The following is a 13,608-nucleotide window of genomic DNA, read 5'->3' on the forward strand; positions in this document are numbered from 1 at the left end:
TTAATACTTTTTTTCTGTTTTAAATTAAAATGAAAACTTTTAATAATCTTCATAGTCCATGTTCATTTCTTTCACAAAGACAATGTAAATTTGTCAGCATGGTCACCACTACATAAAACATCTATTTATAATGAAGAAGTTCTTCACTTCTTATTCAGGATTTTCATTGATGTCATTAAAAAAATCTATTTAAGATTATTTATCGTATCTCACAGCCAGCAACAGAAGTATGATGAATTTCACCATGAGTGGGTTTCTTCTCATGGGCTTTTCTGCCACGCCTGAGCTAGAAATCGTCTATGCTTGTCTGTTCCTCCTTCTCTACTTGTTGGCTTTAGCTGGCAACATGCTCATCATCACCACCACGTCCCTGGATGACAGTCTCCAGTCCCCCATGTATTTCTTCCTGAAGCATCTCTCCTTTCTGGATCTCTGCTACATTTCTGTGACTGTGCCGAGATTCATTTACAACTCTTTCACGCACAGTGGGAATATTTCCCTCTGGGAATGCATCCTGCAGGTCTTTGTGTTCACCCTCTGTGCTGTTGCTGAGACGGCCATGCTCACGGTGATGTCCTATGACCGCTACGTGGCCATCTGCCTTCCATTGCGCTATGATGTCATAATGGACCTCAGAACCTGTGTCCATGGCGTCGCCGGTGTCTGGGTGAGTGGGGCCATCTCTGGAGTCATGCATACGGCAGCTACTTTCTCCATCCACTTCTGTGGTCTCCGTGTCATTCATCAGTTCTTCTGTGACATCCCCCAGCTCCTCAGACTCTCCTGCTCCAATGAGTATCTGGGTGAGGTCGGTGTCACTGCCTTTGTGGCTTTCCTGGCACTTCTTTGTTTCCTGTTTATTGGGTTCTCCTACGTGCACATATTCTCTTCCGTGCTGAGGATGCCATCTGCGGAGGGCAGAGCCAAGGCCTTTTCCACCTGCCTCCCCCACCTCGCTGTCGTCATATTGTTTCTTTCTACTGGTGCCTTCGAGTATTTCAAGCCTCATTCAGACTCTCCAACTCCTTTAGACATTTTTCTTACTATTCTTTATACAGTTGTTCCCCCAACATTCAATCCAATGATCTATAGTCTGCGAAATAAAGCTATCAAGTTGGCTATAAGCAAGGTTTTTCAAAGAAAAGTAGCATACCTCTTTTGTTGAAACATTTAATTCTATTTATTCTCAATTGTGAGACTAATTTAAAATATACTGGGTTTTAATCAAGCAAAAATTTAAATTGCAAATATTTTTTGATTTACCCAACTTTTTCTTTGTGCTGCTTGAGTAATATACTTACTTAGACCTAGGACTATGTATGTACTACTTAAAAATGACATCTGTGAATATCTTAACTAAATCTTACTACACAAGCCAGGTGTGAAAATAATGTCAGTTCCATAATGGTTAAGATGTCAACTTGATTTCTATTCCTAATTGTTTTGTATGATGATGATGGAAAATACGATATGTTGGATCAATTGTTCGTTCATTTATACCTAATATACATTGGTGTCATGGGTCATATCTATAAAATGACATACAATAATATATAAGAATAAACAAACAGCATGTCATAATTCTTAGTATTTTTGGCCATTTGGAACTTCAATTGTCCTCGATCAACACTGTCAGTCTCCAGTCAGATATGCTGCATCTTTGTGAAAGTTTCATTTTTCCACTTACTTGGCCTCTTCAGAACAAATGGATTAATTTGCAGGTTTGGGGAAGAAATGTTTACACAACAATGTAATTGGTTTGAGCCTCTGTTATAAATGCTTACAAAGGTTCAAAAGAATACATAATAATTAAGAGATATAAAATAATATAAATATAGAGATATATTAATAGGCATATATGATAATTAAATGAAAGGATAATTTTAATAACTAAATTACTATGGTAGGGTCTAGCCAGTTCATATAAAACTACCATATATTTTAACTTCCAAACTATAATAAATCAAAGCTATCTGCCTATCTAGGCAAATATAATCTGATCAAAATTGAAAATTTAATTGCTGGATTCATCAGTGTTAAGAGAATGAAAGAAAAATAGTTGAACTTAACGATTAAGTTTTCACATGGGGAAAAATGCAGTTATCCACATAATGAGCAAATAAAGTGACAAAAAAATCATGCAAAAGAGAATAAAAATTAGAAATTATGTAAAATGAGAGAGAAAAATATGCCGCTTCACAGGAAACAAAGGATGTATTTATCTCATTTCTATGCTCTGAAGAATGGACAAGCCATTTATATTAAAACAGAACAGGGAAATGAATAATTTTAAGTACTTAGCAGATTCATAAAATTGAAATTCAACAGGCTTAAAAATATAAAAAATATTCACTTGTGCTTTTAAAATAAAATGATGTCAAAATCTGCCAGTCCACTGCAGTTTAACAGCCCTTGTTTATTCTAGTATTCTAATTTTCCTAATTCTGCTCTTCTAGACTCTCTGGGCTACTCAGATTTTTCTACATACATGTAAGCTTTAGATACCTCCACTGGTGTTCCCATATTCCCTCCCCACTCCATCCCCACCCACCCCTGCCTGTCACTTGACAGGCACATTACAAAGTTTCAGGGGTTGTAGCTTAGATCTCATGTTCTCAGTTTTGTTGAGTCTGTGCCTTGGGCAAGTGACCATACCACTCCCTCATGTCACCGCATAACTGAAGCCTGAGGCCTGTTCACCCATTAGTTCCATTTCTCTGCTTACCCCCTTGATTTCTTTCCTTCTCTGTCCTTCTCCTCTCAAAACACTGGGGTGAATGATGCCTTAGGCACCCCCTTTAGCTGCAGTACTTTTTGTCATTCAGTTTTCTGGGTACCGTGGATAAGTAAGCCTCCCCTGTGTTTGTCTTCTGGCTTACTTCACTCAACATGATGAATTCCAGTTCAAACATGGGAAATTGAATGATTCCAACACTCCATGAAGCTGCATAGTATTCTATCACATCTTTATAATCCACTCACCTGTCAGTGGACACTAGTTTGATTCCATATCTTAGCTTTTGCACTGAGTGCAGCAATGACTAATGGTGTGTGTATGTCAGGATGGTCATTTTGGCAACAAACATTATGGAGAGGTGACCAAATGAGAGCCCTGGGTTCACTGGTACCTCTAATATAAGAAACAGGAAGTAACTTCATGCTGATGCTAGTGTGTCACCACGGCTTTGGGGTTATAGACTAAAGCGAAGCCACGAGGGTTAGTTTCAGGGGCAAAACTCTGAGGGTCCAGCCTTCCCCTTCTGTCCAGAGGCTTGAACTTCAGGCCTGGGGAGGGTAGAGAGCCCTCCCGAAGTGCACACACCTGAGTGGAAGACTTTAGATCAAGACCTTGGGAGGGGCGGTGCCTGGCAAGGGAGATAGTTCCCGGGCTAACTGCTGAGGGTCCAGCCTTTCCTTTTTGAGGGGGAAGTAGTCTTCAAGTTAGGAGAGGGTAGAGTGTGATATCTATTTTAGATTCAGGAACATATGACAAAATGTGTAATTTTTGTAATATATTAATAGAGAGCATTTGTTGCTTTTGTGGTACTGTGCTCACTAATTTATCACCACAGAGCAGAGGCATTTTGACTTTGCGATTTAATATTGTAATTTAGATATTATTATAGGTTTATAGCATTTGGAATCAGAAGAAATTTTAGATATCAACACGGCTCCTCTTTTACCCAATTAAATTATTACTAATGAGTCTGTTGCTAGTTGAACCTGTGTTAATGTTTTTGTTGTTGAGATTAGTTGGCCTCCATTTTCCTTTCCCATCTAATCTGCTCCTTTTAGGATGTCAATATGTAGAAGTTGAAGAAGTTGTACAGCCACAAATATGGTCACGTGTTTCAGAAACTCCAAAACATTTGACTGAGCAGTGCATTTCCATGACCATGGTTGTGAGATGTGAGTGTGACTGTCAGGCCTCCTGGAGGCACATGGTACTGGGGGAGGTTGTCTGCCCCACTTCAAGAAGACCCTAGAATTCTAACTCTGAAGATCGGTGTGCCTGACATTTTCAGCAGTTTGGCATCTCTATAGAGCTTATGAGGCAGTGGAGCTCTCCATTGGCAAGTGCAGCTGTTGGGCGTGGGCACAGCTGCCAGGGCTTCCACGGGGTGGAACTCAGCCTTGCGCTCCACCCAAGGGTGCCTCAGAGTGGGGAGACCAGTGGACCCATGGAATACCACAGAAACATGCCTATTTGAGTTTATCATACTTAACCATTATTTTATGTTCAGTCATTGACCAAATTCCCACATTTATTTTATATAAAAACTAAGTCACTCATTTTGTATATGTCCCTGTATGCAAACATACATGTATACATTTTGGTCAAAGAGGAAAGGAAAAAAAAACACAGACACAGGAGAGAATTCCATCTTCTCCATAGAGCGAGAAGAGAGCTCTACGGAGGAAAAGAAAGGAATTCCACACCGCAAGTTGCTGTGCGGGTAATTCCAAGATAGAATTTACAGGCTTTACTTTAAATAGTTATTAATTACTTCTTCATTCAGAATAAAATTATTGAGATATGGTGGTGTAATACTGGAAAATATTCTTTTGGTACTTTCCCCTATACATATAATAATATCACTGATTTTTCATACAAAATTTTGAATATGACCTATTCATTAAATCAAGTCTTTTGAATCACTGTCATCCAGTTGCTCATCAATCTGTTCGAGCGGGCACCAGTAACGTCTCTCATTGGGAGACTTATTGTTACTACTTTTGGCACATCCAATATGAACGGGTAGCTTGGCCGGCTCTGCAGCAAAGGCTCAAAACTCTTGGTAGCTTGCCAGGCTCTCCGAAAGGGGCGGAGGAATCGAACTCGGGTTAGCCGCGTGAAAGGTGAACGCCCAGCAGCTGCGCTATCGCTCCAGCCTCAAGTCCCAAGAGATCTCCCTCAAGCTCAAGGCCAGGCTGGACAAGTACCACAAGGGGCTAGAGGGCATCGGCCGAAGGACGTGCGGCTCTGCAGAGGAAGGTGGAGATACTGAGGACTCAGCTATAACAGGCTGACACCGGAGGGCCCAGAAGGAGGGCACGGGCCAGGGAGGGCAGGAGGGTGCACTCAGCACTCAGGACTAAGCACCCAACACGCAGCACCCAGCACGCAGCTCCTAGCACACAGCACCTAGCATGCAGCACCTAGCTCTCTCCACAGGCCCCACCGATGAGATTGTCACCTGTGGCCCCTGTGGGGTATTCCGGGGCCCCGAAGGATCGGACTCCCTGTGTGTCTTCTGCCTGAGGTTGTTTGGGCTGAAGAATAAATGGATACACTCTATTGAATACCTGAATCTTAAACGTAAATCACAATATTTTCCACTAATTTTGTTTAGGAACTATAACCTCAAATAAGTGCGATTATTATATCAACATAATAAAAAAAAACACACAAAAAAAACTTGTATATAATGGCAGGATTGGTCCCAGGTGTTTACAAAATTGGCCAAGAACACAGAGACCCAGGAGCTTTGCTGCTGCCAAAGGTTCTTTGGAGTCTAACCCCTACTGGTCAAAGAAAGATTGAAATTGACTTCTTTTTTTGCCCCACTGGAGGATAACATAGCCTCATGTAGTTTAGGTTTATTGGGTTACTCCTGTCACAGTGCTCCCATTCCTCTCTGTTTATTTGTACCTTCTTTCTTTGTTTTCTGTTGACTTGTAAATATTGTTTTTCTCTTCTCCTTGAGTCCTTTGTATAGTTTATTCAGAGCAATGTCCTTTTTGTATGGGCACAGGAAGATTGTAGCAAATGCTAGGCTTTTGTACCTGGGAGTCATTTGACTCTACATGATATTTTCCTCCTGGGCATCTGTTCTCTCAACCTAAGCCTCAGCTGCCCTTACTTCCTAGCACCCCCAAAAGCAGGGTCCTGACGAGGGACCAGACAGACCCAGGGCAAGTGGTGAGTTGTGTGCTACCCTGGCATCGAGATGGGCCTGGCCAAAGTGCCTAATGCTAAACTATAAGTTAAGAGCTTGTTCATGGACAAATGCTGTCATGATCCAAACAATGGTAATTAGATTCGGACCCTGCTAGGGTTAGGAATGTTAATCCAGCCTGAGTGCTGTAGTCTGAGTCTGTGGCAAGATGTTGCCAGGAGAGCTGCCTTGCAAGCTTCAATGTGTCTCTTGCTATATCCATACAAAAATAACTAGTATTCTGATGTGAATAAATTCTTGGACTAAGGGAAGGAGAAAAACCTTAAGAGGTATTTTGTCAGCTGGCAGTGGGGGAAGGGCTTTGGAATGCCCTAAGGCAGTGTTGCCTTTGAACCTGATGGCCCTCAGGAAGGGTTTTCTTATGCTGATTTTGCTACCTGGCTGTGTGTAGCCTAGGGGCAAGGGAGAGAGAGAAAAAGAGGAGACTAGTGAAGCAGGAGAATGTAGAGCTGTGGTTGATCCAAAGAGAGGATGGAGCTAGGAGTTTGGGAGATGGGAAAGATGGAAGATGGAATAAATGGTAACTAATCAGCAACCAGCTTGGTCCTTGGTCTTCCTTTGCCTGTCCTTGGGCAACAGGCGTCCCGATCCAGCCCATACATAGCGGTTCCAGAGCACGGAACACAGGCGGTAAGACAGAGCCTCCCACAGAGCCCGCAAGTGCACATGCCCCTCGGCTTGCTTAGTTTTTCCACCAAACCAGACAGATTTTGTTCAGAGACTGATAGCGAAGATCAATTGCTGACACTGACCATTTGTTCTGTGTTGAAGGATGAAGTTCCTGGACGTGCTCTGGTGAGTTTGGTGAGGTTCCAAAAAGCAAAATTCTAGAGATTGATGCACTCTGATAAGTCACCAATACACACAATTTTAAAGAACATGTATGAATTTAGATCAATTTTATGGATATTAGGAATTGGGAATGAAAAGATGTCAACTCCTGTTATTCCAGAATATTTTCTGAAGTCATATTCTCACCTCCCTGGCAGTACCTCTCCTTGTCTAACCACCATAGAGTAATCAGTCAGAATGTATGACAGAGTGACAATTAAAATCTTTTCATTCATAATATCAGTTCATTATTTTAAGGCTGACATACATAATATGTGAAATCATTTCCATATCAATGATAAGAGGTAAAGTTTTCAAATATGGAAAACACTTTAAAACTGAGACCATATAATATGTTTTAGAGAGAGGAAAATTGTCACATCTTTTTTGGTTAATACTGTAAGCTTTAAAAATTTTATTTATTTTTAAATTTTATTTTTTTTCACACAACAGTTTGCCAAATTATTACTAGTAGGTTTTTAACATCCACAAAGCATTCCAGAAACACATCTGTCACCAGACAGTCTGCTTCACATTTTATTCATTAGCTTTAAAAGACAAGATTTTGGGGCTGGAGCAATAGCACAGCAGGTAGGGCATTTGCCCCACCCAGGTTCCATTGCCAGCATCCCATACGGTCCCCTGAGCACCACCAGGGGTGGTTCTGAGTGCAGAGCCAGAAGTGACCCCTGTGCATTGCCGGGTGTGACCCAAAAAGAAAAAAAAAGATGTCTTACAGCATAATCTGTACTCAAAACACAACTTATAGTGTATTTATTATGTGATGCAATGAATACAAATAAAGCTATACTCCCAGTAACTGGGTGAGATAATTAAATCATTTCAACAGAAAAATATGTTGCAAGAAAACCTAATAAACTTACAAGTGTGGACCCAAGGGTATTACAAATAGTTACCAATACCCAGAACACCCAGGAACTGTGTTGCTGCTGATGGGATTTCATTCCAAATCCCAAATGGCCTAGGGACTTAGAGGACTTAGAGTTATACTTTCCACAGACTGCATTTAAATGAAAGGAACTGTTTGGAGAGATATGACTGCCAATAAGTGTCAGCTTCTGAGACTGACAGTTTGTCTCTATGATGAGGTAAGAAATTTCTGGGGGTGCTCTGGTGACTTTCTTTAGGTTCTAGAAAGATAAGCTGTATTGTAAAATTAAATGCAAATAAAAGAGAGATTTTGAGAGCATAAAAATAATCACATATTTACTGAAAATTATAAACTAAATACAAAAATTTGCATTACTTTATTAAATATAAGGAAAAAATCCTTCTGTCCCCAAAACATCTTTGTGGAGTAATATGATCGCTTCCCTATCATTCACTTTTAATTCAGTACCTTCCACACACATATACACAGAGATGCATATCCACATACATGTTCAAACACGTCACCCAAAAAATGAACAAATGTGCCTACCGGTTAGCTTTGATTTGTGTTGGGAATATCCCATCTCTTAGGGGATAATTTCTCTCCACCAATCTCAGACTTAAACAACTTGCTAATTCAGCAATATTTATAATCAAACAAATCATATGCTCACAGCAAGAAATTATAACATGTTATTTCTCTTATTTCCTTATAGCCTATACCAATTTCATTCCTATCTCATTACATATTTTGAGATCCTAAGGTATGTATACTATATTGTAGTTCTAATAATGATCATGATTTCATTTCAGAAAAAGTGATTAAGAATAGTATTTTTAGAGCTTTCTGAAATCACATCCTATGAAACAATTTTTCATCAATTTTAGGATTTCAGTGGATTTTGCTAGTGAACTAATTTTAAATAAGCATAATATTCCTCAGTACAGTTTATTTATGTGTTATTTAGAGTCAAAATTGATCTACCTACACACTTTTTCTAGAGAACACAGACAAATTTTACTATACCATTTACATGCTTAGGTGACTTTATCACTAACATAAATTTGAAATGAATCTTTATCAACTTCTTCATATGTGTTGAGAGAAAATGATATTTATAACTCAAATACTATTCAACTGAAAGCTTGAATAAATTATTTAAGGTTTCTTTCAGGATTATTCTTATCTTTGAACAATATGCTTTGACAGGATGTTCTTTCTAGGTTTTAGACAGGGGAATTAGGTTTTCAGGACACTTGACATGCTGCGTTATGTTAACTATATGCTCACATATTGTTTTTGTGTATAGGTCCTATCAATACACACTGCTTTGAAATAGTGTTTTTCTGGGGCGAGAGAGACAGTTCAGCAGGGTGAGCACAGGCTTTGCGGCAGGAAATTGGGGATCCCCAAAGCACTGCAGAGACCAACCTCAGAGCACAGTTACGAATTGTCCCTAGCATTGCTGACGTACACAAAATAAAAGCAAATACAGAAATAAGATGTTTTGGTGCAAATGCTGTCAGAGCCCCTGTGCTGCTTGTGTCCACGCAGCTGAGCACGTGTGGAGACTGAGCCCATGTGTCGCCCGCATCTCCCCTCTGGAGATGTGTGCTTTCATGCTTCCCTGTCTAATGCTAGGATGTGAGTAGGGCTCTATTCGGCCCTGGCAAAGCGCCTGTTCTCTCTTCAGTGAGCTACTCTCTCTCTCTCTCTCTCTCTCTCTCTCTCTCTCTCTCTCTCTCTCCCCCCCCCCCCATCTCCCTCCACCTCCCTCAACCCCTCCACAACTTAAAAAAGTCTTCAAATTGGGGCTGGAGCAATAGCACAGTGGGTAGGGCGTTTGCCTTGCACGCGGCCAACCGGGATTCGATTCCCAGCATCCCATATGGTCCCCTGAATACCGCCAGTGGGTAATTCCTGAGTGCAGAGCCAGGAGTAACACCTGTGCATTGCCACGTGTGACCCAAAAAGAAAAAAAACAAAAAACAAAAAATCTCCAAATAAAATAATTTACTTAAAAAAAAATAAGACGGGTGCTCCGCTCCGGCCGGCCGGGTTTTCGGCCCGGGTGCCCATGCCTCTGCAGAGCCGGTGGATGTGGAACAAGCAGGAACCAGAGACAGCTTTAGGAATTGGGGTTCCAGCAAGTGCTTGCACCCATGTATGGAGACTGTGAACTAACTTTGGCTACATGCTGTTCCAGGAAAGGAAATGATTCATTTTCAAACTTAAATCTTCGTGGACTTAATTACTATAATACAGAAATTGTAAACCGCGCAGCTGCTACCGCGGCCTCCCGACATTTTATCTCTTTATTCTCATCAGTGGAAAACTTATTATCAAATATTTCCCTGTTAATAGAGCTGTATTCTTAGGGGATAAATTCCAACAAAAATAGTGAGTCTGTTTTGAAACTCTAACAACAATAGTGAGTTATGTGTTGAAATCTGGAATGTAATCAAGGTAAAGAAAAAAGGAAGTGAAATTATCACTCACGTATGGGGTGGGTTGTGGGGTGAGGGGTGGGATGTATATACTGTTTTTTGTTTGTTTGTTTTTGTTTGTTTGTTTTGTTTTTGCTTTTGTTTCTGTTTTTATTGGTGGTGGAATATGGGCACTGGTGAAGGGATGGGTGTTTGAGCATTGTGTAACTGAGATATAAGCCTGAGAACTTTGTAACTTTCCACTTGGTGATTCAATAAAATAAATTAAAAAAAATAAGACATTTTTTTCTGGAGAAAAACATTCATCATTTATTTTTTATCTGTTGACATTTTGTGTGTTCACTGGTTTATATACTCTAGAAATTTGAGGTGAGAATTTCACACTCTGTATCCTTACCTTTCATTCTTACCTTCTACCTTCCTTCCCTTTCTCTCAGGCAGTCATAGTTTTTCCCAGCATCTAAGCTGGTTTTGCTGTTTGGTCCTATGTTTCCAACATAGAGTCCAAGCAGCTGACATTGCAAGGAAAAATATTGAGTAAGAATAAAAAGCATCGGGAACTTTTGTCCTCGTGCATGGGCCCCAAATGGTGAAACTAGGATCCTGTAGGACTGGAGCGATAGCACAGCAGGTAGGGCATTTGCCTTGCACACGTAAAACCCAGCTTTGATTCCTCCATCCCTCTCGGAGAGCCCGGCAAGCTACCGAGAGTATCCCGCCCTCACGGTGGAGCCTGGCAAGCTTCCCGTGACTTATTCAATATGCCAAAACCAGTAACAACAAGTCTCACAATGGAGACGTTACTGGTGCCCGCTCAAGCAAAATCGATGAACAACGGGATGACAGTGATACAGTGATACAGGATCCTGTTATGCTGGGGATCACCAGAGTCAGTCTGGCACCAGTTGAAACTTCTCCATGGCTCACTTCGCAGTGCTCAGAAACCACTTTGTGCAAGAGGAGTCTCTGTGCTCTGCTAGCAGGAATCTCCCGCTCTGCTCCTGCACAGCTGGTTCTCTGACAGACACCCTGAGAACAAGCTGGGAGTGGCCTCCAGCATCTCTGGGAGTGGCCCAAAAGCAAACAAACAAATGAAACAAAACAAAACAAAAAATAATTCCAAATATCACCAGGAAAAAAAATAAAAAAGGAAACAAGGTCATGTTCATCCAAAATATGTGACCTAAAAACCTTTTATGCTCTGTCCCCACTCCTGTACTTTGCTCCCTTTTAACCTATGCCCGAGGATCCTGTCCTGTTATCATCTGTAAAATTGAAATAGCAAAGCTAAAATGCATAATTTATCATAACCAATGTCTAGTCCTTCAAATAGACAAAGTAGCTAAATTGCTTTTAAGGGATATTACTATAAAAAAACTCTCACATTTCTTCTCTTTTTTTTTTTTTTTCATTTTGGGTCTCACCCGGCGATGCACAGGGGTTACTCCTGGCTCTTCACTCAGGAATTACTCCAGGCAGTGCTCAGGGGACCATATGGGATGCTGGGATTCAAACCCGGGTCAGCTGCATGCAAGGCAAAAGCCCTACCTGCTGTGCTATCGCTCGAGGCACTAACCTCTCACATTTCTAAAGAGTTTTGATTCTGACTTCTTACCCAAACTTCATGGGTTAGACTGATGTTGCAAAAACAATTTCTATTCAAAGATTCCATGTTGTCTTGCAGTCAAGCACAGTAAGAAAGCAAGAACTATGGATAATTTCACTGGGAGTGGGTTTATTCTCTTGGGATTTTCTGCCAAACCTGAGCAAGAACTCTTCTATGCTTCTGTGTTCTTAGTCTTATACCTGTTGGCTTTAGCTGGCAACATGCTCATCATCACCACCACGTCCCTGGATGACAGTCTCCAGTCCCCCATGTATTTCTTCCTGAAGCATCTCTCCTTTCTGGATCTCTGCTACATTTCCGTGACTGTGCCGAGATTCATTTACAACTCTTTCAAACAAAATGGAAATATTTCCCTCTGGGAATGCGTAGTGCAGTGCTTTACTCTGATTACCTGTGTTTCTGCTGAGGTGTCCATGCTCACGGTGATGTCCTATGACCGCTACGTGGCCATCTGCTATCCACTGCGCTATGAAATCATCATGAATGTCAGAACCTGTGTATGTGGAGTCATTGGTGTCTGGGTCAGTGGGGCCCTCTCTGGAGTCATGCACACGGCAGCTACTTTCTCCATCCACTTCTGTGGCCCCCGCATCATTCACCAGTTCTTCTGTGACATCCCCCAGCTCCTGAGACTCTCCTGCTCTAGTGAGTTTATGAGTGAGGTAGACGTCACTCTCTTTACAGCCTTACTGTCATTTCTCTGTTTCCTGTTTATTGGGTTCTCCTACGTGCACATATTCTCTTCTGTGCTGAGGATGCCATCTGCGGAGGGCAGAGCCAAGGCCTTTTCCACTTGCCTCCCCCACCTTACTGTTGTCATATTATTTTTTTCCACTGGTGCCTTTGAACATTTCAAGCCTCATTCTGAATCTCCAACTGCTTTGGACATATTGCTCACTATTATGTATACAGTAGTTCCCCCAATTTTGAATCCAGCCATTTATAGTCTGAGAAACAAAGCCCTAAAGTTAGCTCTGAAAAAGCGTTTTCAAAGAAGAAAAAATGCACTCATTTCTATTCATTTCCTATTGGGAGACAAGTTCAATATATAATTGATAATATTTATAGACTTGATTGATAAATTTTTGTTGTGTTAGGGTCACACTTTGTGGTACTAATGGCTTGCTCCTTTTTCTGTGCTCAAGAATCACTCCTTGTGGGCTAGGGGACCTTATGGGAAGCTGGGAATTGAACCATGATCAGCAGTATGCAAGGCGAATTCCTACTTGCAGTACTACCACTCTGGCCTCAGTAGAGTAAAATTTATTTTAAGTGATGTTTTATGCTTGATTGTAGGATTCATAGTTCAACTTTTCTCCTATATCCTCTCTTCCTACGCCACAGGGAGCTTAGGTTTATTGGAATACACCCTTCACAGTGCTCCTGAGGTACTCCCATTCCTCTGTGTTTACCTTTACTTCTCCTTTGTGCCTGGCTTCCCCTATCTGTTAATCACTTACCTAAAAATTAGACCCTGTGACATGTAAAGTCAGGTTCTTCTCAAACTTTGGATTTTGTATATGCAATTGAAATATCGCTTTTCTCTTTCCTTAATGTCCTTTGCATAGTATACTTCAGAGCAATATGACCTTTGTATAGACAGGGGAAGACAGCTAATGCTATGCTTTTGTAAATTGTGAGTTAATTAACTCCCAGTAATATTTACTCCTGGGTATCTGTCATATTCAATCAACTTAAGCCTCACTTGTCCTTAGTTCCTAGCACCTCAAAAGGAGGGTCCTTGGGTTGAAACAATAATAAAGTGTGTAGGGCATTTGCTTGCATGCGGCCAACCCAAGTTTGATTCCCAGCATCCCATATGGTGGTGCTCCCTTGAGCACCACCAGGAGT

General features: G+C 41.1%; 1 protein-coding gene across 1 annotated transcript; it reads left to right on the plus strand.

Moving 5' to 3' along the window:
* Positions 1-229: 229 nt before the first annotated feature.
* LOC129402352 (olfactory receptor 14J1-like) lies at positions 230-1,165 on the plus strand. The gene has a single exon (XM_055128541.1). It carries the CDS (start codon positions 230-232, stop codon positions 1,163-1,165), a length of 936 nt encoding a protein of 311 aa, XP_054984516.1.
* Positions 1,166-13,608: the final 12,443 nt, after the last annotated feature.

The sequence above is a fragment of the Sorex araneus genome, chromosome 2 (assembly GCF_027595985.1).
Source record: "Sorex araneus isolate mSorAra2 chromosome 2, mSorAra2.pri, whole genome shotgun sequence".
NCBI classification, from domain to species: Eukaryota; Metazoa; Chordata; class Mammalia; order Eulipotyphla; family Soricidae; genus Sorex; species Sorex araneus.